Raw genomic sequence first — 24,067 nt, forward strand, 5'->3', positions numbered from 1 at the left:
ACAAACACACAAAATATCAATCGCAATAAATGTACAGGGAGATGGGGGGGGGGCATTTTTGCATCTAGTTAAAAAAAGAAAAAAAACTATTCAGAAAACATGTACAATGTGACACGAAATTAAAGATTAAAAACGTATGAAACTGAGGTTTTAAATGTGTTCTGCAGGACTGGGAGGTGAGGGAGAGGACGTTTTTAAGAATTCCCCAAGTTATTGTGTTCCTTCGTCGGACTTTAATTTGACATCTGCTTCTGAAGATCTTTCTTAAAATATGACCTGAAAGGATCTGGAAGATTTTCCTGCTTCTTGTTGTATCTGTATCATAAACATAGATAAATATTTAAATAACACATAAAGGAGTTTGTTTTCCTGAAATAAAGGAGCCGGTGGGGAACCGTCTTCAGTTCGAAGTTAACATAATGTCCATCAGGTCTGCAATATCTATATTTACATTCTGTAATTACCTCTCTCTCTCTATATATAAATATATATACCATCTTTGGTTTTTGGCAAAGCATGGCACGAATGACCAGAACACTGGGTCCGTACATTTTTTCCGTCGTTTGCCGTTCAGGAACGAAGAACGCGGCAGGAGATTGTCCGAGTCGGACGCAATCTTTTGATAAAAATTATTTCAACGTCTCACTTCGCGTGGCTCATCCCTGAGGCTTTAATGAAAAAGGAACGCAACAGCAGATTCAGTCTCTGTCAAACAACATAAATAAATACTTGATGGGCTCAGAGAGACTCTCAGACAGTCGCTGGATCTTTGTTGGTCGACACGTCGTCGTTGTTGTTGCTGGGCAACAAGTTGGCCAACTGCTGGTTCTTCAGTGCAACTTTCTCCTTCATTCTGAACCAAGAGAAAAAACAAACATGTTGTACAGAAAGTATAGAACCGATTGTATTTAATACAAATCAATACAGATTTTACGTGCTGCGTGGACTCAGACGTGGACACTCACCTGTCGGGGAACTCGATGTCATCGATGGTGTCGGGCAGCTGCACGCCTCTGGTCTCGGGGAGCAGCAGCACCAAACCACCGGCCAGGAACGCCAGAGACCCTGAACGACACGGAACAACATTTAACCTTTTATCATCATTTGACTTTCTTAACAGCTGCTGTCGATGTTTTGCTTTGACGCGGACGTGACGAGCTGCATTTTGTGACGGGACAAGTTTCAGAGAGACAGGTTTTAAGCAAATCTCCTTCCTCCACAATAAAACATCGACACGCACCGAAGATGATGAGCGGCAGCTCCAGCCAGATGACGGCGAGCCGGTAGAGCAGGAACGGAGCCACGATGCCTCCGACGTCACACAGAGTGGAACAGACGGACACGCCCAGATTCCTGCAGACACAAAGATCAACCGCTTAGTTTCTATATACAGGAAATACTGACATAAATGTACTTTATATCAAATGGATAATATGCACATCGCGCATGTGCTTTTTCTTAACATTGTCACAGGAAGCTCTGCTTCCATTGTGAACAGTCTTAAAAGTCAACAGCTGTGCTGGCGCCCCCGTGAGGCCGAAATGCACATTACACACAGAAACTAAACTTCACGAGGTTTGAATAAAATCGAATCGCTTGTATTATAGAGCAGCAAATTGTTTAAAGTTTGGCCTAAGATGCATTTTATAGACTGATTAAAATGCAGAACCAGTAACATCTGTTAAAAAACTGTTCTATATAAACAAAAATGAAAACAATAATTACATTTTTTGTAGTTCTAATTTATCAAAACTACAAATTAATTTTTAAAAGTTTGTATAGTGTCATTGTTTATGTTTTGTTTATTTTGTTGTTTGAGTACTTTTTCAAATTTTATTTTAAAGGTGGTTTGCATTTCTTTTTTTGCTTTTCTTTGCAAAGCACCTTATTTTATTGTTTCTATAGGTGCTATATAAATAAGGTTTATTATATTATTATCATTGTATTGGATGTTGTAACGTCATTGCATTTGGACTGTAACTTTTAGCATCATGTCAGCAGAGCAACATGCTCATGTTTAGTGTGGTATCATGTTACCGTAGCATCTATTTGTATTAAACTCAATGTGGAACTGCCTAAAAGCTGAGCACTTCGCATCAAGCTAGCACCAGGTCAAATAAAAACTGTTTTTAAATAATAAAGAGTAATAATGAAGATATTATTAAAAATAAGCATATCAGGATACATTACATTAATGTGATCATTTACCTGAATATTGCTTTTTTTTGACTTTTTATTCAGAGAGTGACAGTAGAGAGACCATAGACGGTATGACGGCTCAAGGTGAAACAAAAACATCTAGAGCGCCTCCTGGTGGCTGGCTGCAGTATACGTCCGAAAGTGTGTCACGGCCAAAACTAAAAAGTGAAATTTCCATCGCTGCTAAAAGAATTGATGCTAGCGCTTGTGCCGGTGTTGCCCAGGAGAAGATTTTACCTGACGAACGTCGGGTAGAGCTCAGTGTTGACGAACACCACCATCTCAAAGGCCATGGTGATACCCAGCCGACCGACACAGGCGACCACCGTCTTGAACCAGAACATACCTGCGAGAAGGTTTTGATTTTTTTTAAATCAACCCAACTCTTACGATGTCTGAATGGAAGTCGTAATCTCTCCTCACACTCACTGTCGGGGATGAAGGCGGTGACGAAGCAGGAGACTCCGGCGACGAAGTTGGCGGTGGCGAAGGGGAGACGCCGGCCGACGCGCTCGATGGTGAAGAGGATGAGGAAGGCGGCGGGGAACTCGACCAGGCCGGCGATGAGGAAGTCGATGTAGACGTTCCCTCCCAGGATCCCCAGCCTCATGATCAGACCCTGGTAGACCACGGCGCTGGTGAACCTGGAAGAGGCAGCGGTGGATTAGTTTCCTTTCTGTGTAGAGCTTGGATTTGTTTCTGTAACAAAAAAACAAACTCACCAGTTGTAGCTGAGGATGAGAGTGTGTTTTCTCATTTTCGGAGTTCTGATCAGGTCCATGAAGGAGGCGGTGGTGAAGTCAGCGTTGTCGTCTGCCAGAGTCTGCAGGATCAAATCGTAATGTTTGCAAATCTTTATTTGGGTTCAAATGATGCCGAGATCTTTATAACTGATGTGACGACCTGGACTCAGTCTGATCTGGGGTCTCTACCTCAATGTTTTTGGACAGAGTCATCTTGTTTTCCTTGGCCATGTCCTCGGTGATCTTCACGGCTTTGGCCTTTTTGTTCTGAGACAGCAGCCATCTTGGAGATTCCGGGATGAACCTGCGAGTACAAAACATTGTCATTACAGAAATGGCAACAAACCTTTGTTTGTTTGTATATTAGTTTATCAAAAACTGGGATTAATATATTGCACCAGAATTAGTGGAGTGATAAAATTATTTAGCATAATGCTAATAAATAAACCTTAAGGTGACCAGTGCGTGTACAGAGAGATATTATCAGACCTTGACTCAATGTCTTTCAACCAAAATGAACTTAATAGTTTTAAACTGATTAAACTGATTTTTCCTGTAACACACCTGCTATCTGCTATAAACTTATACAGGTAGCACTCATTGGCTAATGCTAACGCAAGCGGTACAAAGTGTTGGCTAATGCTAACGCAAGCGGTACAAAGTGTTGGCTAATGCTAACGAAAGCGGTACAAAGTGTTGACTAATGCTAACGCAAGCGGTACAAAGTGTTGGCTAATGCTAACGCAAGCCACAAAAATTGTTGGCTAATGCTAACACAAGCTGTAAAAAATGTTGGCTAATGCTAACGTAAGCCACACAAATTGTTGGCTAATGCTAACACAAGCGGTACAAAGTGTTGGCTAATGCTAACACAAGCGGTACAAAGTGTTGGCTAATGCTAACACAAGCGGTACAAAGTGTTGGCTAATGCTAACACAAGCGGTAATGGGTAGTTAAAGTAAAGCTACCTTAACTAGAGGATCAAAAAAAAGTTGCAAATTATCGGCGCGTCACCACGTTGTTCTTTTTTAAAAGACTGAAAGTGAATTTCATGCCCTCAGCTTGACTCGAGCAGGTGACAAAGACATCCGAAGGGCGCGTCTCACGCTCACCAGTAGTAGGAGAGGAAGAGGAGGTAGGGGGCGGTGATGACGACCTGCAGCCAGCGCCAGTCGGTGATGAAGTAGGCGAGCAGAGGCAGGAGGAGGATGCCGACGCTGAAGAACATCTGGTAGATGACTCCCACCGTCCGTCTGTACTCCACCCCCACGATCTCTGTGACTGAGGAAGAGCAAGAGGCCGACACGGTTCGCGAATTAGCGGAGCGTGTAAGTAGGGGAGACGGGACAAGGAGTGCGGTGGACTAGAGGAAAGCCGTGGGGTTCCATGTGGCTCTTACTCAGCACGTATCCCGCCACCCAGCCGCCCTTCACTCCGAACCCGTAGAGCGTGCGGAACACCAGCAGAGACACGTAGTTGGGGGCCACGGCCACCAGGATCCCCGCGACCCCGTTCAACAGGTTGGACAGCAGGAAGCTCATCTTCCTGCCGAACCTGGAGACGCGAAACGAGGCAGACGTCGTTAGTCCGTTTGAGCAGACTCCTGTGGCAATGTTTCAGAGCTGCAGATGAAAACCAATCGAACGCAGACGCACCTGTCGGCCATGTAGCCGATGGCAATGCTCCCGACCAGGAAGCCCACGTTGAGACTGGCCTGGTACATGTCCACCAGCCATCCCTCCGAACACACCAGGTCGAACTGGGACCAAACACACATACACACTTCGTGGTGACGTCTCATCAGTCTTTTTCTTTCTAGAGGATCTTAGTTACGCTTCTTCATTAGTATCTAAAATCAGCCTAGTCTGTAACAATGAGATGAACAGGGCTTAAAGGAACTGTTTGACATTTTAGAAAAACTACAATGAGAGTTCGATCCGTACCACTCTCCTATTTGTACATTAAGTACACATCTGTTAACTTCGCTTAGCATAGAGGCAGGAAGTATAGGGACAATTGTACTGTAACTACCAACTACCCTGACGCCATGAATTATTGTTTCGACATTTCTAGATTGAAAAAAAAATATAGATATGTTTTTTTTGAAAGTTTCCTTTAAAGTCACAGACTACAGTGATTTTTCTAAGAACAAATACAGGTCATCAGGACAATTTGAAATATTCTACAATCATCACCACCTCCGCCAAGGAGGTTTCACGATCGTTTTAGTTTGGTATCTTTGTTTGCTGCTAATAATTTTCTAAGGAACAAAGATAGGTCTTGGCCATGGTAACAGGCGATAAACTATGTTTTACAACCAATAATATCATGAATTTTTTCTTTTATATTTCAACAACTAGACAATCATATGTTGGATTGGCCTTGGTTGGACGTACGCCCTCCACTGACTGAGTGCCAATTCTACTTCTATCTGCTTGGATTCTACTTCATCACATCTCGACGGTTACCTCGGTGACGAAGGACTGCCTGCCCTCGTAGTCGTACTCCCAGCCGTCCTTGCAGGAGGTCGTGGGCGTTGTGCCGAGGTCCAGTTCCCGCGTGTCGCAGGCGAGCGCCGTGCGGTTCCAGTCCACCTCGTAGCGCTCACAGCTGCTCCGCTGCGGCGGCGTCCCGGAGCCGTTGACCGGCGGCACCGTCAGCCTGCGGCTGTCCGCCAGGCTCCAGCCGCACGCCTGCCTCCTCTCCACCACGGCGGGGTCCCGACACCAGTGGTCCGGCGTGAAGCCCTGGAAGACGATGCCCACGTACACGCCGGCCCAGGGCATGGACACCAGACAGAAGAGCGCGAAGATGCGCTTCTGACAGCGGCCGAACGGCCCCGCTTCCTCCAGGATGTCGTCAAACGTGGTCATGTCTGCAGAGGGTGTTGATTTCTTTTCTCTAAAAAAAAACCCCAAACTATTCTCCCTATTTTGAAGCAGTGTCAAATGGTCTTCATCCTCGACAGCATGTTGAGCCTTCCCTCCAGCTCTCTGGGTTTTTAACCGGACCAGCGGGAGCAAAGGTCCTCGGAAAGACGCAGTTGCAAGTGTAGTGGAACATTAAAACCAAGTTTGCCATCACTTTTACGGACGTCAGAGTGACCGTGTGGGTTTATAAACATAAATGCATGAACACGTGGACCTAGTCTGTAGTGCTGTCAATCAGTTAACACGTTAACACTGTTGTTTCTGTGACTCTATGAACCCTGGTCAAGTCAAAATGCAAAGGCCAAAGTCAGGAGATGAATAATCATTGCCGAAGAAAGAGAAGAACATTCAACATCAACAGTTGCTGTGATTATATTCTTTGATTTAAACCTACTGAGCGATACCTGACTTTAGACTTTAGTCTTTGAGTCGTCGGGGACAAACCCAAGTCCAAGTTTTAACGTCGTTCCAGACGAGTTCCACGTCCAGAGTTTCTTCAAGACGAGACGTAGTAAAACGTCTCAAAGTTCAACACAAGTCGTGACAAGTAATGAGTTCCTGACTAGAAAAAAGTCTCGGGGTCCATTGAGTTCAAGCCAAATCACGAAATCATTAAGTTCATGTCCGGGGGTAAAAGTCAAGTCTTCCAAATTACTTGAGATGAGTGTGAAGTTATATACAACAAGTCCATGTCAAGTCTCGAGTGATCTGAGACGTGTCTGATTTAGTTGTGAGCTATCGACGTCCTTCTGGACGACGCAAGTCAAGTCTTCAATCTTTCTAGAAGAGTCTGTGTCCATATATATTTTAATTCCACATGAGGTGTCAAGTCATTAAAGATCTACTCCATTCAAGTGTGAAGTCATTCAAGATTCATCAAATCCTTTGGGTTAGGTCAGAGTGAAATCTCAATTTCAATTGAAGTCTCAAGTCATTCAAGACGGGTCCAAGTCCGCGTCTCAAGTGACTTTACATTTATTAATTTGTTTTGCTTTGAATTCTCGACTCCATTTCAGATCTCAATTTATTTCTCATCAGTAACCGATCGCCGTTTGTGCAGCAAACAAACCGGAACAGCAGTTAAACAGCAGATCTCTTATTTATTCAAATAACGCAATATTTTTTACATCAATATTTTTTTTTTAAATAGGAAAACAGGCAAAAAAAGCTGACAACAAAAAAACAACAACAAAAAAACATACGAGACAACATAACTTACACCAACCAAAAACATAATAATGATCTCCCACGGTCCCGAGTCATCACAGACACCAAAAAAAACCTTCTTTTTTTTTAACGTCACTCCAATCTCTCAGCTTTTACTCTCCGAAAAAATCCGGTTTAGTTTCACGAAACCCCCGAAAAAAATGGCGACGAAAAAAAAAAGGGAAGAAGCACAAGAATATTGTCATGGCAACAAGAAGGTTGGGTACTGTACCATGCAGATGAGCCTCACGGACTTTGGTGCTACAGTAAGATACAGCGGAAACAGACGTGATGATGCGACGACGACGACGGAGACGGAGGCGGACGTTCACTTCACTGAACGGTTCCGTCGGCTGCTTCTGCTTCTCTGCTTCTCCTCGAGAGGCGAGGAGTCGCAAAACAACCGAGAGATGCTTTCTCACGGTGAATAAATGAAAAACACCTTGAGAAAATAACGTGTCCGTCAAGTCTGCAGAAGCACCAGGCTCAATTTCATGTCAACCTTTGCCCGGACGATCGTATTTCAAGTTACGGTTTGTTGACATTTCATGTTGCTTTTCTTTGGAAACTTTACCCGTTGTACTTTTTTTTTAACTTACTGGACTAAACAGCAGATCTTTTCAGATCAGTCGCTCCATCGTTCGCTTTCTTCTGCTGAGACCGTCAATGAGTAACGACATAACACCACGAGTGAGATTTTTATAGAGCAAAGATGTGAACAAAGCTCAAGCTCTTTCTCGGACCTTTACGGAGTCCAAAAAAACTAAAACAAAAAAGCAATTTCAGTTTGTGATCATAAATAGTAAAGTTGCTGGATTCCTGTAGCAGAAGGAACCGGAGCACGACGACGACGACGACGCTTTACATTTGTTTTAGTTACATTTTTACTCGTCCATATAAAATACTGATGTTTATTTTTCAAATGCCCTTTTCTTTTTTTTTGGGGGACATTTTACAAATACTGCGTTTAGCAAGTTTTGCGTATATAAAGCTTTAGAAATACCCTGAATGGTGAACATTTGTTTGTTGATTGATGAGAGATTTTGAAGCCGCGACGCCACAATGTCTTGTTAATAACTTTTAGTCTCTGTGGATCGAATGCTGGGAAAACCGCCCTCCCTACCGTGGACCACGTCATCGTCGTGTAATAAACATGGGGATTATTTAAGGGCACAACTTTTGATGATCGTTAATGTTTCTCTGCGGATTGAAAGGTGCTCTCCAAAGGTTTTACATTCATACATTGGTAATGTCTTTCTCTCAGTTAACCTGTGATTAGATGTTAAAATGTCCCGTTCATCAATTTTATAATCCAGACAATTCATTAACGAATTGAGGGAAAGAAAAACAATGAACTGATTCATCAATAATGATAATGAGTATAAGTTATTAACATCTTTTCAGCAGGAGGGATCCACCATGTTGAGTTAAAACGACAGGAGTTCGATTTGATCTGAAACAAATCACTGCGTCTTACTTACAAAAACTACAGTGGCGTAAAAGTTGAGCGAGTTTGTACATTCAGCAAGTTTGTGATCGCAATCTAAAGGAGAACAACAAGAACTGTGGGACGGCACCCAAATACTGTGTACTTATACTGTGTGGGTTTACGGCACTCGTCACTCTCGTGGGGGAAACGCTGCAGTCAGTGTGTGAATTCATTGTAGAAAGCAGTGAAATACCAGCTGAGCCCTGGGTCCTCCCTCATCGCTGACATCCTTTGTTGCAGCGCTGGTTTTATTATTGAGCAGAAAAAATGTCAAATGTAACGGTGGGTTCACACCAAACGCGTAAGTGAATGGGATTTTGGACGCCGCGCGAAAATGCGAAATTTGCGTCGAAAATATTTGAACGAGCGACACGGGTTTTGCGCCATCGGCGCATAGACACACGAATTTCACGTCACCAATGGTGGAAAACGCGAGTGACGCAAAGAGTCAGCCGCGTCACTCACGGAAAATTAGCATCCAGATTCTGCTGACGTGAACAAGTTTACTCATTTGACATTTGGCCTGAACGCATTCCTGCTATATTTACGCATAATTTCCTTTTGTCTTATCATTTCGAGCATTTGGCTGAAAAGGGGCGGACTTCGGCACAAAATTATTTACTTGGCTTTGTGGAGTTAATAACACTTTTGACACACAGAGCAACATCCACCATCACACACCTGAACGCTGAAACCGAGCCCGTCGTGTACGGGACAGGTCAAGCGGGTGGGGGGGAAAAAACTTCTCAGCTGAAGAAATATGGCTTTAGCGGGAGTTAAAAAAAACCCAACGCATCCTAAACACGTCGTCTCACGTCTCACTTTCAACCTCCCGTCTCCATTGACCGTCCATTCACACTTTAAGGCCGTCTCCGTTTCCACACGGAACAGAGACACGTACAGAGAATCCCGCTCAGACGGACCAATTTAAATGATCATATAAAATAAAATAAAAAATGCGTGAGCAAATTCACCGGTGATGACGACGACGAACAAACAAACAAACAAACAGACGACGAAGCAAAACGTCTACGTTATCGAACATAATGTACAAAGTCTCTGATCAAAACAAGACCAAAAAAAAAAACCTCAATCTGTTGGTGAAAAATGCAAAGTTGATGCATCGTTCGAAGGCATCGCGCTTTTCTTCTCGCCGGGGAAAGAAAGAGAGAAAACATCTGCTATTATAGCAACTGTAAACGGCAAGAAAACCAAAAAACCAACGAGCGTCTTCATGTCCCTTCAGAAACAACACAAGCCGACGCCTCCACTGCCTGACGCCGCGGGAATCGAAGCGGGTTTCCTGCTATTTCCCCTCGATAGCTGTTGTTGTTTTTTCCTCCCAAAATGTTTCACTACTTCCCCACAGTTTTCCAACTCGGTCCTGACGGTCGGACGGACGTTAACAACTATTAATCAACCCCCAGTAGAATCCACGGAAGGGTACTAGGGCCAGTCATGAGAAGAAGAAAAATGAGCGGGAAGATTTTTGTGTTCATTTTTTACATTTGTGGAGAATAAAGTTGAAATACTACTCGGGAATAAAGTGGAAAATTAAAAAAAATCATCCCCCTCATTAATTAAAAAGTAAAGTCTTCCCCCTCATTTGGCCCCTAATACTCTTCCCTATAGTTCTGTACGTGTACTGACGCGCGGATCATTTTCAGGGAATCAACGCAACGCGATAAAGTGCTAAAGCAAATGGCCCAGCTTTATTTTCAAAACACTAGAAGAGAAAGAGAGATAATATAATAGTTTTATTAATTTCCTGACGGGCCTCGCTGCAGAGTCAATACTTTTCGAGAAAGATGTTTGTTGGGGTTAATTCGTAAAGTCTCAACTGACGCCTGTTCGGGTTTTTATTGGTATAATTGTGGCTGATGAAGAGAAAAAGATGAGAAGAAGTCGTGGAGAACATTTTAAATAATCAGCTATCAATAAATAAATAAGATGGCGTGTGCTAACAGTGACAGTCTGTAGACAGTGGACTGGACAGAGTCAGAGTAGGCCCGAGGAAAGGTGCAGTCTCGGAAAAAGAAAAATCCCCCCAAAAAAGAGGAAAGGTTTCAGATTTCAATATGTGGTTGATATTTCACTGTCGTGGGTGTTGCCGTTATGGAGACATTCACTGAGATAGGGGAGAGGATGGAGGAGGAAGTGACATCACACCCTGAGGAGGTCCTCGTCACTGTCGTCCTCGTCCCGTTTCAGAGTGGCCGCCGTGTTGTTACCGTGGCTGGGGCCCGAGGGGCGAGGTCTGCCGCTCCTCTTCCTCCCCCGGTCCGAGTCGTCCAGGAGGCCGACCAGGTCCTCGTCGCTCTCCTCCTGAAAACCAAAATCGTTTCGATGTTTGTTTTTGTCCCGACTCAGTCTGGCCCGGGACTAAAACAAAGACTGGAGTGTGACGTCGAGGACGACACTCACCTGCAGGAAGGCGCTGCGGTGAGCGGCCGAGTTCCTCGACGACTTGACCACCTTCACGCCCGGGACGCTCAGCACCTCGTCCTCGCTGTCGTCGTCCTGGTCGTCCAGCGCGAACGAGCGCAGGCCGTCGGCGTTCACCGGCTTGGTCGTGATATGACCGTTGCCGCGCTTACTGCGGCCGCGGTGGGATGACGACGACGACGAGGAACACGACGCGGGGGGCGCTTCGAGCTCCTCCATCAGCCACTCCATCTCCTCCTCGCCCCCTTCCTCGTCCATGTTGACCTGAGGAGCGAAAGGCAAGTTGGTTAAAAACACTGACTGCAACCTCTTTCTGCGAGAAAGAGTCTGTGAGAAAGAATTCACTCGTGAACTTTTCTTCCAACTACCTTGGAATATTTATAGGAGACTTGGTTTCCTCTCCTGCAGCAGCCGGCGACCTTCTGGATCACCAGCTCCCTGGGAGGAGACAAGAAATGTGTTTAAATTAAATGTAATCAGGCATTTATTTAAAAAAAAAATCAGGCTCAACCAACGGACGCTAGTGGTCTCACCTCCTCTCTCTCTTGTGCAGTAAAAGCCCGAGCAGACAGACGGACACGCCCACCAGCAGGACGCTCAGCATCACGCCCACCGCCTGGCTCCGCCTGGACAGAGCCGGAGACTCGCTGCCGTCGTCGTCGTCGTCGTCCGACTTTGCATCGACAGTTCTGCAGAACAAGTTTTAGACATTTACTAAAATCTCCAAAAAATGCTGAGGTCTGGAGTAAAACGACGTAATTCCAGATGTTTCGCGTCCGGCAGACGGAAGTGTTTACTCACGTCAGGCGGCACACCGCATCCGTGTGCCACACAAACAGATACTGGCATCCGTCCGTCTCCAGCATGAACTCGGGGATGCCGACGCCTGCCGCCGGGTTGCAGTGGAACATGATGGTGGACGACACCATTTTGGTTCTCTCGCGGCCGCACGCCGACTCTGAGGGCACCATCACGTCCAGGTTTCCTCCTGGTGGGAGAAGCAGAAGCAGAGCGGCTGTTGAAAAAGCCCCCAACCGTCCACCCAATCTAAAAAAAAAAATCAAAGAAATCGAATCTACGCAGTGAATCACCTTTGATGTAGTACTTGGCTTTGCTGGAGGAGCCGATCCGGCGTCTGTAGGGCTCGTTGAGCTTCACCTGGCAGATGTTGGCACCGAGGCAGCTGGGCAGGGAGTTGTTGGTGATGCCCGACAGCTGGATGTGGTAGATGTATCGGTCGCCGTTGGGTCGGATGTCGCCCGACGCCTGATGGTGGCTGAGAGCAGGATGGGGGGTAAAGAAGAAGAATCCTTTATCAAACTAAAAGTGGCATATTAAGGAGGGACTTTGAGAGTGTGTGCTCGCGCTACCTGAAGTAGAGGGCTCCCAGGCTGAGATGAGCTCCGGTGTCGGGAAAATGTATCGTCCCGTTCACCATCTCCACCCAGCGCTGCTTCACCGCACACGCCGACCGGGTCTCCCAGCCAATCACGAACTCGCACGACGCCTCGTTGACACTGCTCTCACTCACACACACACACACACACACACACACACACACACACACACACACACACACACACACACACACACACACACACACACACACACACACACACACACACACACACACACACACACACACACACACACACACACACACACACACACACACACACACACACACACACACACACACAGACGAGGGATGAGAGATGAGACGACCTTAGCACGGCGGCACATTTCACAAATCCAGATTGAAGTCTGGGACCGATTTGACTTGTGTAGTGAATTAAAAAACAAACAAACGCACTGATAAAAATGCTAAATGTATTTATATATATCGATCTGACAGATTTGTGTCTGTCAAAAACATTAAGTCTGCTGAGAAATTTGAAATGTTTCCCTTAAAATTTAAACTTTAACCAGAGAACTTGAACTTTAAAGCCAAACGCTGTTGTGCCATTAACTGCCAGTTAGAAATGTTGAGCCGAAGAGTGAATGAATGTTCATCCAAAGAATGTTGAATCGGGATTCACGAAAACCTCCAACCTTCCACCTTGTTGTGGTAAAACCCAGGTATTTAACCTCATTGGGGTTCCGGCCAATGCTCATTATGGGGTATAAAACCCAGCTGATTTAATTTGGGCTGCGTGTTACCTGATGAGCGCCGGGTGTCCAACCGTGGAGCCGCAGCTCAGCTGGATCAGCGTCTTCGCCTTCACGCCGTTGCCACAGACGTTATCTCCCGCCGAGTAACTGACGGAGATCTTCCCATCTGCGGAGACAGCAAAAAAAGGAGATGGGGAACTTTGACGAATGCACAATCATCATCGCCACTGCTATCACCACACGCACACTGAAGTGGGTATTTGACTCGTTAACCCACCAGAGTAGCTCATCTTCTGAGTGTAAACTCGGCCCAGGGTCTGGGTCTGTCCCGCGGCCGAGCGTCGACACACGGTCGCTCCCTCTGGACAACTTGGCAGTCCACCGTGGACGCCCTGACACAGGTTGATGTAATACCTGAGGACACGAAGAAAAACAGCTTCATCTATTACATTTCTTAGTTCAAGGTTTGTTCTTTCTGGACAAAGGATAAAGAAACGCAGACTTACGAATCTCCCTTGTGGCTGAACTTCCACGGCTCCGTGAGGGAGGAAAGGGTTCGGAGGTCGAACGTCTGATGCTGGCTCACCAGCTTGCACTCCATCTTCCTCGGCGGACAGACCGCACTGGTCTTCCACTGGAACGTGGCCGAGCAACCCGCCGTCTCCGAGAGCAGCTGTGGGAAGCCGTGGCCCGCCGACTGGTCGCAGGTGAACATAATGGACGACTGGCGTTTACCGGTGGCTGGAGGAGACAGAGAGAGAGAGAGAGAGTACTTTAGATTAATGTCCCTGAATGCACCATCACGTGACAATAGCGCAGTCTAAAACGTGACGTGCGTTAAAGAGGACTGTGATGGACGACAGGATTGGGGGAATTTTCAAGGAGCTGAAAATGTCCATACTTAAACCGGTGGCTGCGTTGATGCTATGAGGAACATTTCCATCTATTTAAAAAGCAATGTTTGGTTTTTGTTACTGAGACAAAACTATAGACTCCGCAGCCAAATACCAAATCTCGTCTCACGGCGCTTGTCAGTGCTCTCGTCAGAAATAGTCGACAAAGTCTTTTTCTAATCAAAGCTGCCAAATATTTGATTGTTGTTGGCTTCTTTATTTTTTGTCTTACATTAAAGTAAACATGATAATTTGGTGTGTTTTACTGTTGTTTGGATGTAAGAAGAACATTTAAGGACGTCACCTCGAGCTTTAGGAGCTTTAGGATTTTCGACATTTGCCATCGGTTAAATTTGGAAGGTCTAACAAAAATGCAAAGAGGCTTTCGTGTCATAAATGTACATCGGTGCATTGAAACGTGAATGAATCGTTTTATCTTAAAAGAGTCATTTCTCAACCAGCTTCCTCAACCACCCCTTCTAGTCACCTGCGCTGCCGCAGAAGCCCCACTTCCTGTCCTTGTCGTAGTTGGCGGTGGTGGCGCACCACTTCTTGCCGTCCGTCCTCTCGTCGCTGGTGCAGGCCAAGTACGACCTCTTCATGAGGACAAAGGGGAACACGCACACATCTCCCTCGTTCGTCACTAGAACAACAGGGGGCACATGAGCTGCTCACGCTCTCGTTTCCAAAAAAAACAGGATATCAGGAATTTACGGTTTCGATTAATGCCGTATGTTTTGTCCTTTAACATTCTGGGACACGTTGGACATATCTTGTCTCTTGTAGATCGTAAACCTCTTGAGCAGCAGCAGCGAGTGTCGCAAACTAACCTGGTGGGCAGGGATCTCCCCCGCCGTACTGCATCAGCACGGCCTGCTCTTCGTGTTTGAAGTCCATCGTCATGGCCTTGCTGATGCCAAACGACGAAGCCGACTTGTTTGAGCCAGAACCGGACACCCGGCAGACTGCGCTGTTCTGACAGGCCGGCTCTGCCACTGAGCTGCAGACGCTGATCTGGTAGGTGCTGGAGGGACCGGTCACCTGAAAATACAAAGACTGAGCTTTAGTAAAAACATTAAAAAAACCAAAACAGATTTACTACATTTTGTGTTTAAAAATCACGGGGGTGTAGTTTTGGTCGGGGGGCCTCACCTGAACTTCACCAGAAAGCGCCGAGAGGTCGAAGGTGAACTGGAGCTGGGAGTCGGTGAGCTGGCAGCCGGTGGTGTGGGTGGCGTCCGGACAGACGACGGGCGTCGCCCACTCGAACAGATACACACATTCCAGCTTCAGCATCCGTGGAGACCCCTGGACACGAGACACGAAGGTCACGGATTATTCTTTCAAAAAATGAATCCACAGAGAAGAGGAGAGAGTGTCGTGCTGCGTTCGCGTTGCGTTGCTGAATATATCCCGCGAGAACATCGACATGCGCTCGTCTGCTCGTGACTTTGCATGTTATTGTGTGTTAACGCACCGCAGCAGTAACATGAACTTATTGTTCTGATAAAGGACGTTAAGGCGGCGGCAACTGACCAGCTCCAGGCCTCTCTGGCAGGTGAAGATGATGGTGGAGGAGTAGTTCTGATTCGGGTCGTCCGCGCACACGCTGGAACTGTTGTAGGTGATGGACACCTCCCCCGTTGCGCTGTCGATCTGGGGGCCGCTGGTGGTCCGACCGATATCCTTGAAGAGACAGAGACGAAAAGAGTTGACGGACAGAAACCGACGAGCGAGAGAATAAATAAATGAAGGATTACAGAACAGAAAACAAACTGTGGAGAGTCTGTACAGATTCTAAATGAATGGTTGGTGTTAAAAAATCCATGTACTTCAGATCATTAATTGTGTTTGAGTCAAATGCATTTCATTTAAATTCCCGAGTGTGAGCGACGCTTGTGTTGTCTTCAGTCGTACTAAACTAGAAGATTTTGCTTTGACAAAAAAGAAAAAAGCACAAGGAGATAGTTTGGGAAACATATTCAATGGGAAAGTGAACTAACTGCAGACAGTAAAAAGAAATGCTGGGAAAAGTGGATCATTTACACGACACGAGTAACTTAACTCTTAATGTACTGAATAGCTGTAAAAGAGAACTGCTTGTGATATGTTGTATTGTATGTTCATGTCATGGGGTCAAATGGTACAAGTTATATATTGCCAGGACCAGTGTGTCTCACCATTGGTGGCCCGTTGTCAGGATCCATGCAGACGGCGGCTCCGGGGGGGCAGGTGACCCCGGGGATGGGGTTCAGAGGCAGGCACACGTTGATGTAGAAGTCCGAGGATCCGTTGCTCTGGTCCACCGCCTCGTCTGGAAGGAGAAACACACAGCGTCGCTAAATCCACACCGACGTCACGCGCGCATGATCTCCTGAAATCTGCTCCCTGTGCAGCCACAAAATTCTAAGACATTCGACGGGTTCTGACCTGTTGCCGTGTAGTATCCGTTGACGTGAATCAGCGGAGTCAGGTCTATGAGAGCGGAGCCGTTCTGCACTGAACACTTCACCTGAAAGATCGATTACAAAGGAGGAAAAAAAATAGGTCTTACATTTCAGAAACCAACGTAAACAAAGTTTAAAGAATACTTTTGGAACAAGGAAGTCAGAGACAATCACACTCACCTGTCTGTCTAATATTCTATCTAACTTTTTTCCCCCACTTGACTAAGTGGAAATAACCTTTTTTTTTTTTTTTTCCCGCGTAATAGAATTTGTTGCTTTTTTTCAAAAAGCCAAAATATCCACAACTAAGAATTAATATTAATATCTGAATGACTGTTAAGATGCATGTTTTTAAAATTTGTTTGTGAAGGAGTTTAAGAACTAAAAATATCTGACGTGTTTGTATGTTTGTAAAACTTCTTTGGTCAAACTGAGAGTGACTCTGACACACACACACACACACACACACACACACACACACACACACACTCACACACTCATACTCACCGGCTGCTCACAGACCAGCGGCGTGTGGAAGGAGAAGAAGTGTGTGCAGGTTTTAGCATCCGAGTCGATGAGGACCGGCTCCGCGGGCGCCGATCCCATGTTGGGTGGTCTACACAAACACAGAGGGGATATTCATTCTTCCATTAATTCATCCGTCCATTACCTGCATGATGTGTTTGGACAGTGGAAGGAAGCCGGAGAATTCCCGGAGAGAACCCACGCAGACAGGAACCTTCTAGACTACAGAATCGATTTCCATCAATTTGTTTCGGAGGGGTCGGACATGAGCCAAGGAAGAAGACATTACATTTTGGAGCTGATCTGGATTAAGTGGATCCAGGGATTTTATTTCCCACTTCCTAAGTGGTATCTGCAGAAAAAGAACAGTTGATACCTGCAGATGAAGTGGATGACGGTACTGTGTCGCAGGTCGGTGTTCGCCGCGCAGGGACCTCCTCCTTCGTACGTCAGCTCCACGACGTGATCCTTGTACGAGAGCTTCCTGCTCACCTGACCGGCGCTGACCGCGGTGCCGCCGTCCTTAATGCACACGGCTGCAAGCACAATATATATACGCATACAGTACGTGTGTTAGAAGAGAACTATAGTACAGTTATGATTCTGATGTGAACGTTAAGAACCGTGCAGACGTCTCAGACTGAACTAAAACCTGGAGAAGCAGCTTTTAACTTTTAATTCACAACAAAAAAAGAGCATTAAATTTAAATTCTTTTAAATCAGGGCGCACTGCAACATTTGGGGCTGTTTATTCATATTTATTCTACTGTATCTCACTTTTTATTTTGTTTTTGTTGTTGTTAATTTTAGGTAAGTTTAAGATCGTCGACTTTTAAAATGAAATCATTTCTTTGTTAGTTGTTTACAACTGCTTTTTTTTTTCTGTCAAAGAAATTCAGCAGTAAATCCACTTATTTCTCTTTCTTTGCAAAACCAGAATGATTAAATCTAGAATTTTAAAAACATAAATACATGCTTATGTTCACCTACATCCCAGGAGAATATATTTATTTTGACCTCCCCAAGGTTATGTTGTTTTTGTAAGTTATTAGTATTTTAGTGGAATTTGGTGAAAGTTTGGCCTTGAGCCAAGGAGCAAATGACTAGATTCAGAACCGAGAATTGAGGATTTAGTTTTTAATGATTAATGTTTTTTCTTGCACTTTGCAAAATATAAGAATGTAGAATTTTCTGCCACTTTTTCATGAACTACTAGGAAACAATTCATCTCAATGTTCCCATAGCGATGACCACATATGATGAGTTGGTCAGGTTAAAGAGGAGTCATCATTAGAGAAGCGCTGCGACTTCAGGTCTGTCATTACACTCACTGTGACGCTGAGTGATGCAGCTGACGAACAGCCATGACGCACGTGGCTCGGTTTTACATAACTCCTCAAACATGTGGGTAAGACTAAACAGCAACAAGGAACCGAATGAAACCACCTTCACAGGTTTTTGTTTTCTCACAAGCTTCTATCGCTTTCGAGGAAATACAATTACGAGAAACTGTAAAAAAGAAGAAGAAATGTGCAGAATTTTTATTTTTATTTTTTAATGCTCCAATTCAGTGGCGGAATTATAAATAATAATAAGCCCTCTGAAAGATGCTCGGGCCTCTGGGACGGACGCACGTACCGGTGTCGGGGCTGCATCCGGCGTTGGCCACGTTTCCGCAGACGTTCATGCGGAACATCTTCCGGTGGTCCTGGTGATCGTAGACGGTGTAGCCGCCGTCCTTCGCCAGCGCGTTCAGGTCAAACGTATGACCTTGGTGAGAGAGAAGGTGCCACTTTAATAATCATCCTCTATTCCCGCACGTCCCACTAACACAAACACCGAGACACGTTTGAGTCTACATTTCCAGAAGTGGTGATTGTTTTTTCCGAGGGTCTGACCTGTAGCCGGGTTGGAGACCCTGCACTCGTCGTGTTGACTGCTGTTCAGAGGGCAGGCGGCGGCGGTTAGCCACAGGAAGGTGTACACACAGTCCTCCAGGGCGGAGATCATCGTGGGCCGGGAGTCCTGGAAGAAAGGAATCGAAACATTTAATTTCACTCACATAAACATACAGAAAACATTTTTAAAAATGATGTAGAAATCTCAGTTGATTTTTTTTGGACCATATTTGAAATCCGAGTAAAAATAGCTAGATGTTTATTAAGTAAATATTAAAATATAAATAAATATTTTAAAATGAGATTCTGACTGTGTAGCGATCATGTTGCACTTCACACAGAAAGATTCTCCATAAAGTTGATTGTGTTGTTCGGATTGATACTTCCAATTCCGACTGTAGCTGTTCCAGGACTGATTCTCAGATGAAAATATTGATATTTAAACTCTGTTATTTTGGGTAAATGTGTATTTTATCATCAACAGTACAAAGTAACTAGCTGTCACCAGGATAATCTAAATAATGTCCGGTTGATAGGAACTACTTATCTTTCCACCGGTCATGGTCACATGTGAACTACGGTTCTGTAGATACAGTAGTGTTGCTATGGCAACCTTTATCACTAATTCACGAGACTAGAGAGATTGAGACGGATCGCTAGGCTTCTGAAATCTTTGGATTCACGTCTGTTTAGACTTCAGTCTGGTGACACAAATATTTTTCTATACTCTCTTTTCTTTTTTCCATATTTGTCCAGACCTGGAAATTCCTCAAATGAAGTTCCATACTTTGCCATACTGCGTAGGAACGTAGCGAGTATCTACCGACATCAGAATCTATTACAGTGTTTCCCCTCACCACTCGGTCCTTGTCGCACTTGAAGCGGACGATGCTGCTCCTGTTGCGCTGTCCGTCGGGACAGGCCTGGCCGCTGGTGTACCGCAGCTTCAGGACACTTCCGTCCCACGTGGGACCGGACTCCACCTGCCCCAGACTCACGTATTCGTCTCCCACCTTCACGCAGGACGCCGCGCTGGAGGGACACTTCCACGAGCCTGTCACCACATGAGCAGAGGGTTTTTAGTAGATGTTTTGTCGGGAATGGATGGACACTCGCCGTCATGGCTCAGAATGGTTTGGCACACTGCGGACAAATCATATTAGATGCTACAGTATGACAGCGGAAGTAATGGGACACCGACCTCCCTGCTGCACCAGCGACCTGCAGACGTTGATGTAGAACCGGTTCTGCGTGTCCACGCTCGACGACTCCACCTCCCAGTTCCGGGAGTCCAAGGCGAGAGGGGAGAGGTCGTACGAGTGGCCCTGACCATCGCTGAAGAACAGAGCGGACAAAGAAAAAAAATACAGGGTGAAAATTCATGCGAGCTTGAGGTTTGTGCACGTTTCTGAATCTCGATCTCTGGTCAGATACAGATATTCTCAATTTGATGATTCATAACAGTGTATCCTTCGCTAACTGTGACGATGGTGCAGATAAACAGAAATAATCAGAAATAAGGATTCGTCTAGATTTATTCAAGAGGACATACAAAAATGTATGAAAAAGACAGATTCCTCAAAACGTCGGTGGCCTCCAGTTTCAACAGAGGATTTCAGATTTTCAGGACGGAAGGAGGAAGAGGAAGAAAACGAGAATATAGAGGAAGATTGGAGGAGGAAGAGGAAGAAACAGGGAAAGGAAGGACGAAGAGGAAGAAAAAGAGAAGAGGGATGAGGAAGAGGAAGAAACAGGGATAGGCAGGATGAAGAGGAAGAAAAAGAGAAGAGGGATGAGGAAGAGGAAGAAACAGGGATAGGCAGGATGAAGAGGAAGAAAAAGAGAAGAGGGATGAGGAAGAGGAAGAAACAGGGATAGGCAGGATGAAGAGGAAGAAAAAAACAGAATAGGCAGGAGGAAAAGGAAGAAAAAGAGAAGAGGGATGAGGGATGAGGAAGAGCAAGAAACAGAGAAGAGGCAGGAGGAAGAGGAGGAAAAGAGCAGATAAAGGAAGAGGGAGGAGGAAGAGGAGTGCGGAGGAGGATTGTTACTTGTAGGAGCAGCTGGTGGTTTTGCCCTTGACACATGCCAGAGCTGTGGGCCAGTTGAACAGGTAGGTACAGTCTGGATTCTCCTTGATGAACTCTGGTGCTCCCTGAACAACACACACACACAATAAACAATAAGTCAACATAATTAAAAAGCTGGGATACGTTTCTGTAATTCATTAATGCTATTAATGATGACTTTTCGAACATATTTCCCCATGTGCAAATTCTCTGTACGTCAAGGTGTACGTAATCATCAATGCATTGCAGCGTGTGTGTGTGTGTGTGTGTGCGGTGAACTCACCGGATGCATGTCAGGGTGGCAGGAGAAGTAAATCTCCGTTGACCTCTGGTAAGTCTTATGACACGTCTCTCCGCCGGTGTAGTTCAGGATGAGCTGGTCTCCCACGTAGCTCAGGATCTGGTTCGCCACCCCTGCACGAGTACAGGCACAGAAACAGAAAGGGGATTAAACACAAGTAACGACAACTCAAATGATAGATTAAAGGTAAGAACGTCGATTTAATCCCTTTGTACCTGCGATCTTGTGCTTGTCACCGTCCGCCTGGCAGGAGGACACGGCCTCGAGGCCGGAGTTGCCGTGCGTGCAGACGTCCCTCTTCAGCCCCTCGCACACCGACAGGTGGTAGATGTACTTGTCGCTTCGGATCGGGTAGTCTCGGCCCTTCAGGGAGCTCAGGTCGAACTCGTAGCCGGTCTTCGGGTCGCGAACGCGACAGTCGGCGCCTGGAAGGGACGAGTGTGGACGATGAACAAAAAAAGGGCCTGGCTATCCAACAGCTGCAGTTTAGATTTTTTGAAGATCTTTGTATCCATGTTTTTTTCTACCTTGAGCCTTCTTGATGGGACACGCCTCCGACGTCCTCCAGATGAAGACGTATTCACAACCATCTTTGCGGTCAAACATGGGGGAGCCCTGGAAATTCATACACACACAAAATATATATTTATTAAAGCGTCACGTGATCAGTTGATTTCTGTGGTTAGTTGGATTCTTGCGCGAGTTTTCCAGGCAGATAGTAGAGGAGAATTAAGAATTACTTTAAAAAATTGAGCTGAACATCGGCATTTGACAGTGGGCGGGGCTAGAGACAGACTATTGTTTATGGTATGTCCTTAGCCCCGCCGACTGAGCCGATTCGGTCTCAGCTGACAAATTAAAACATCACAATTGATAGAAGCTCATATAAAGCTGATAATTCAATGTCAATTCATGCTTAAAAATATATATACATATTCAAGTCTATTTTCTCCTGTTGTATGCTCATAACTTAACCAACAACAGTACAGGTGGCTGCTGCGCCTTTTTCAAAAAAATCCGAGCACCGTCAAAACACGGGATATACATACATTCGACACTGTGCCCTGAACGCATCCTGTGTGAGCACTAAGACCGGCGGCCATCCTTAGCATCCGACACTCACCACATTGTGGTCGCACTGCAGGATGATGCGCGTGGAGTATCGGCCCGTGGCACCGCACAGGTCTCCGTTCTGGTACGTGATGCTGATGGAGCCGCCCTCCGCCACCTGCGGCGCAGACTGGACGTATCCCAGGTTGAAGCCTTTGCCGTCGATCAGACCGCAGGCGCCCAAAGGACCGACTGGAGAGAAGGAGGAGGAAGATTTTAACCACAGTCAGTGAAAGAAATGCGGTATTTGTGGTGTTAATTACAATCTTGACGGTCTGTTGTTGTATTGAGGAGGTTGAGTGGCGTCTCTCAGTTTTTTAGTTGCTCTGGATAAAATTGAGTTAATGTAAATGTAGATTGTCGGATTTTGAGTCCTAATCTCAGGAACCTGATAACATGAATTAAAACTAAAAACAGTCAAAGATTCTTCTAGTATATGTACAGTATTCTAAATCACCTGTAATAAAACTTTAGCCAGAACTCGTTGCAGCTCTTTAATTTCATTATCAATTAATCTGCTGATTATTTTCTTAATCAATCTACCAAATCTATATAGTCCTACAAATGCCTGAATATAACTTCCCCTAACTTGAATTCATTGTTTTATCTGACCAACACAACAAAACAGAAAAAAAAATTATGATTTACTATGATTTATCATAAAGGCCATGCAGTAAATCTTCAAATTTCAGAAGCTGGATTCAAGAAATATTTGATATTTTTTCCTTGAAACGATTAATTATTAACTGAAATAGCTGACGATTCATTTTCTTTTTTATCGTTGAATCAATTTATCGATGCCGCTGTAGATGTAATAGATGAAATAAAAATGTATTAATTACTTTAAACCAATCTAATAGGTTGTTTATCAGTGTGTGTCTGGAATCAGGAGCTTGGACAGCAACATTTTTTAAAACACAATTCCAAATATCAACTGTCTCACTTTACTCTACTTTATTGGAATTTGATTTAATTTAACTGTTTATCAGGTCAAGATTATTTATGAAGCATATTTCCAACAACTAGTGTTCACCAAAGTGCTGAACATGAAATAAAATTAAAATAAAAGACAACGTAAGGAAAGTGAGGGTTTTCACTTTACTAAAACACTTAGTTGTAGATGGATAACTTAAATGTACGTCAGCAGTTCTTTACTGTATTGTACAGTGCGGACTGACCTGGACAGCCGGTGACGTGGGGCAGAGGTTTGCACACGTTGACGTAAAAGCTGCGCGACTTGACAGAGTCGGTGTCGATTGGGATCCAGGGGCTGTCCTCCGCGTTCCGGATCAGGCTGCTCAGGTCGTACGAATTACCGTGGGGGTCTGGAGGTTGTGAGAGAAACGAATAATTACACACACACACACACACACATAAGGAGAAAGGCGAGGTGCGTAAGTGGGGTCTCGTGTGACGATGTGCCCGTACCACTGAACTGGCAGTCGACCGGAGCGGGGAGGCAGGCCAGCGCGGTGGAGAACTCGAACAGGACGTCGTGGACCACGTGTTTGGGCAGCGTGCTCAAACCCTCCCGCACCAGCTTCAGCGAGCCCGGGTGGGAGTTGTGATCGCACACAAAGTTGATGGTGAAGGTGTCGCGAGTCGCTGATGCAGAGGTGGGGGGAAAATGGAAGATTGAAAAGATTGAAATAATGAGCAGAGAAAGGAAAAAGTTACCGAGACAACAGTGTGTAAAAAAA

General features: G+C 45.3%; 2 protein-coding genes across 2 annotated transcripts in view; both read right to left on the bottom strand.

Annotated features, from left to right (window-relative positions):
• Positions 1-55: 55 nt before the first annotated feature.
• On the bottom strand, positions 56-5,965 carry LOC118289826 (solute carrier family 22 member 2-like). Its single transcript, XM_035616897.2, has 11 exons — positions 5,411-5,965; positions 4,598-4,701; positions 4,342-4,496; positions 4,055-4,223; positions 3,132-3,246; positions 2,922-3,022; positions 2,629-2,843; positions 2,437-2,545; positions 1,241-1,353; positions 966-1,065; positions 56-853 (listed from the first exon to the last, which is right to left on the bottom strand). The coding sequence occupies exons 1-11, from the start codon at positions 5,813-5,815 to the stop codon at positions 751-753; spliced, it is 1,689 nt and encodes a 562-aa protein (XP_035472790.2). The 5' UTR covers positions 5,816-5,965; the 3' UTR covers positions 56-750.
• A 987-nt stretch (positions 5,966-6,952) lies between these two features.
• The window catches only part of igf2r (insulin-like growth factor 2 receptor), a 38,100-nt gene continuing 20,985 nt past the window's right edge, over positions 6,953-24,067 (bottom strand). The window contains exons 23-51 of the mRNA XM_047328836.1: positions 23,796-23,972; positions 23,546-23,692; positions 22,381-22,559; positions 21,785-21,872; positions 21,473-21,682; positions 21,240-21,370; positions 20,939-21,042; positions 20,089-20,222; positions 19,745-19,941; positions 18,888-19,014; positions 18,628-18,759; positions 17,366-17,525; positions 16,972-17,080; positions 16,448-16,529; positions 16,198-16,331; positions 15,554-15,703; positions 15,170-15,325; positions 14,848-15,058; positions 14,505-14,660; positions 13,631-13,865; positions 13,402-13,538; positions 13,173-13,290; positions 12,383-12,529; positions 12,104-12,288; positions 11,814-12,000; positions 11,546-11,701; positions 11,381-11,450; positions 10,992-11,276; positions 6,953-10,892 (exon numbers count right to left, since the gene is read on the bottom strand). Coding sequence (XP_047184792.1) covers positions 10,731-10,892; positions 10,992-11,276; positions 11,381-11,450; positions 11,546-11,701; positions 11,814-12,000; positions 12,104-12,288; positions 12,383-12,529; positions 13,173-13,290; positions 13,402-13,538; positions 13,631-13,865; positions 14,505-14,660; positions 14,848-15,058; positions 15,170-15,325; positions 15,554-15,703; positions 16,198-16,331; positions 16,448-16,529; positions 16,972-17,080; positions 17,366-17,525; positions 18,628-18,759; positions 18,888-19,014; positions 19,745-19,941; positions 20,089-20,222; positions 20,939-21,042; positions 21,240-21,370; positions 21,473-21,682; positions 21,785-21,872; positions 22,381-22,559; positions 23,546-23,692; positions 23,796-23,972 — 4,466 coding nt within the window. The 3' untranslated portion in view covers positions 6,953-10,730. The remainder of the gene's footprint in view (positions 10,893-10,991; positions 11,277-11,380; positions 11,451-11,545; positions 11,702-11,813; positions 12,001-12,103; positions 12,289-12,382; positions 12,530-13,172; positions 13,291-13,401; positions 13,539-13,630; positions 13,866-14,504; positions 14,661-14,847; positions 15,059-15,169; positions 15,326-15,553; positions 15,704-16,197; positions 16,332-16,447; positions 16,530-16,971; positions 17,081-17,365; positions 17,526-18,627; positions 18,760-18,887; positions 19,015-19,744; positions 19,942-20,088; positions 20,223-20,938; positions 21,043-21,239; positions 21,371-21,472; positions 21,683-21,784; positions 21,873-22,380; positions 22,560-23,545; positions 23,693-23,795; positions 23,973-24,067) is intronic.

Source organism: Scophthalmus maximus, chromosome 18 (assembly GCF_022379125.1).
Source record: "Scophthalmus maximus strain ysfricsl-2021 chromosome 18, ASM2237912v1, whole genome shotgun sequence".
In the NCBI taxonomy this organism is placed as follows: Eukaryota; Metazoa; Chordata; class Actinopteri; order Pleuronectiformes; family Scophthalmidae; genus Scophthalmus; species Scophthalmus maximus.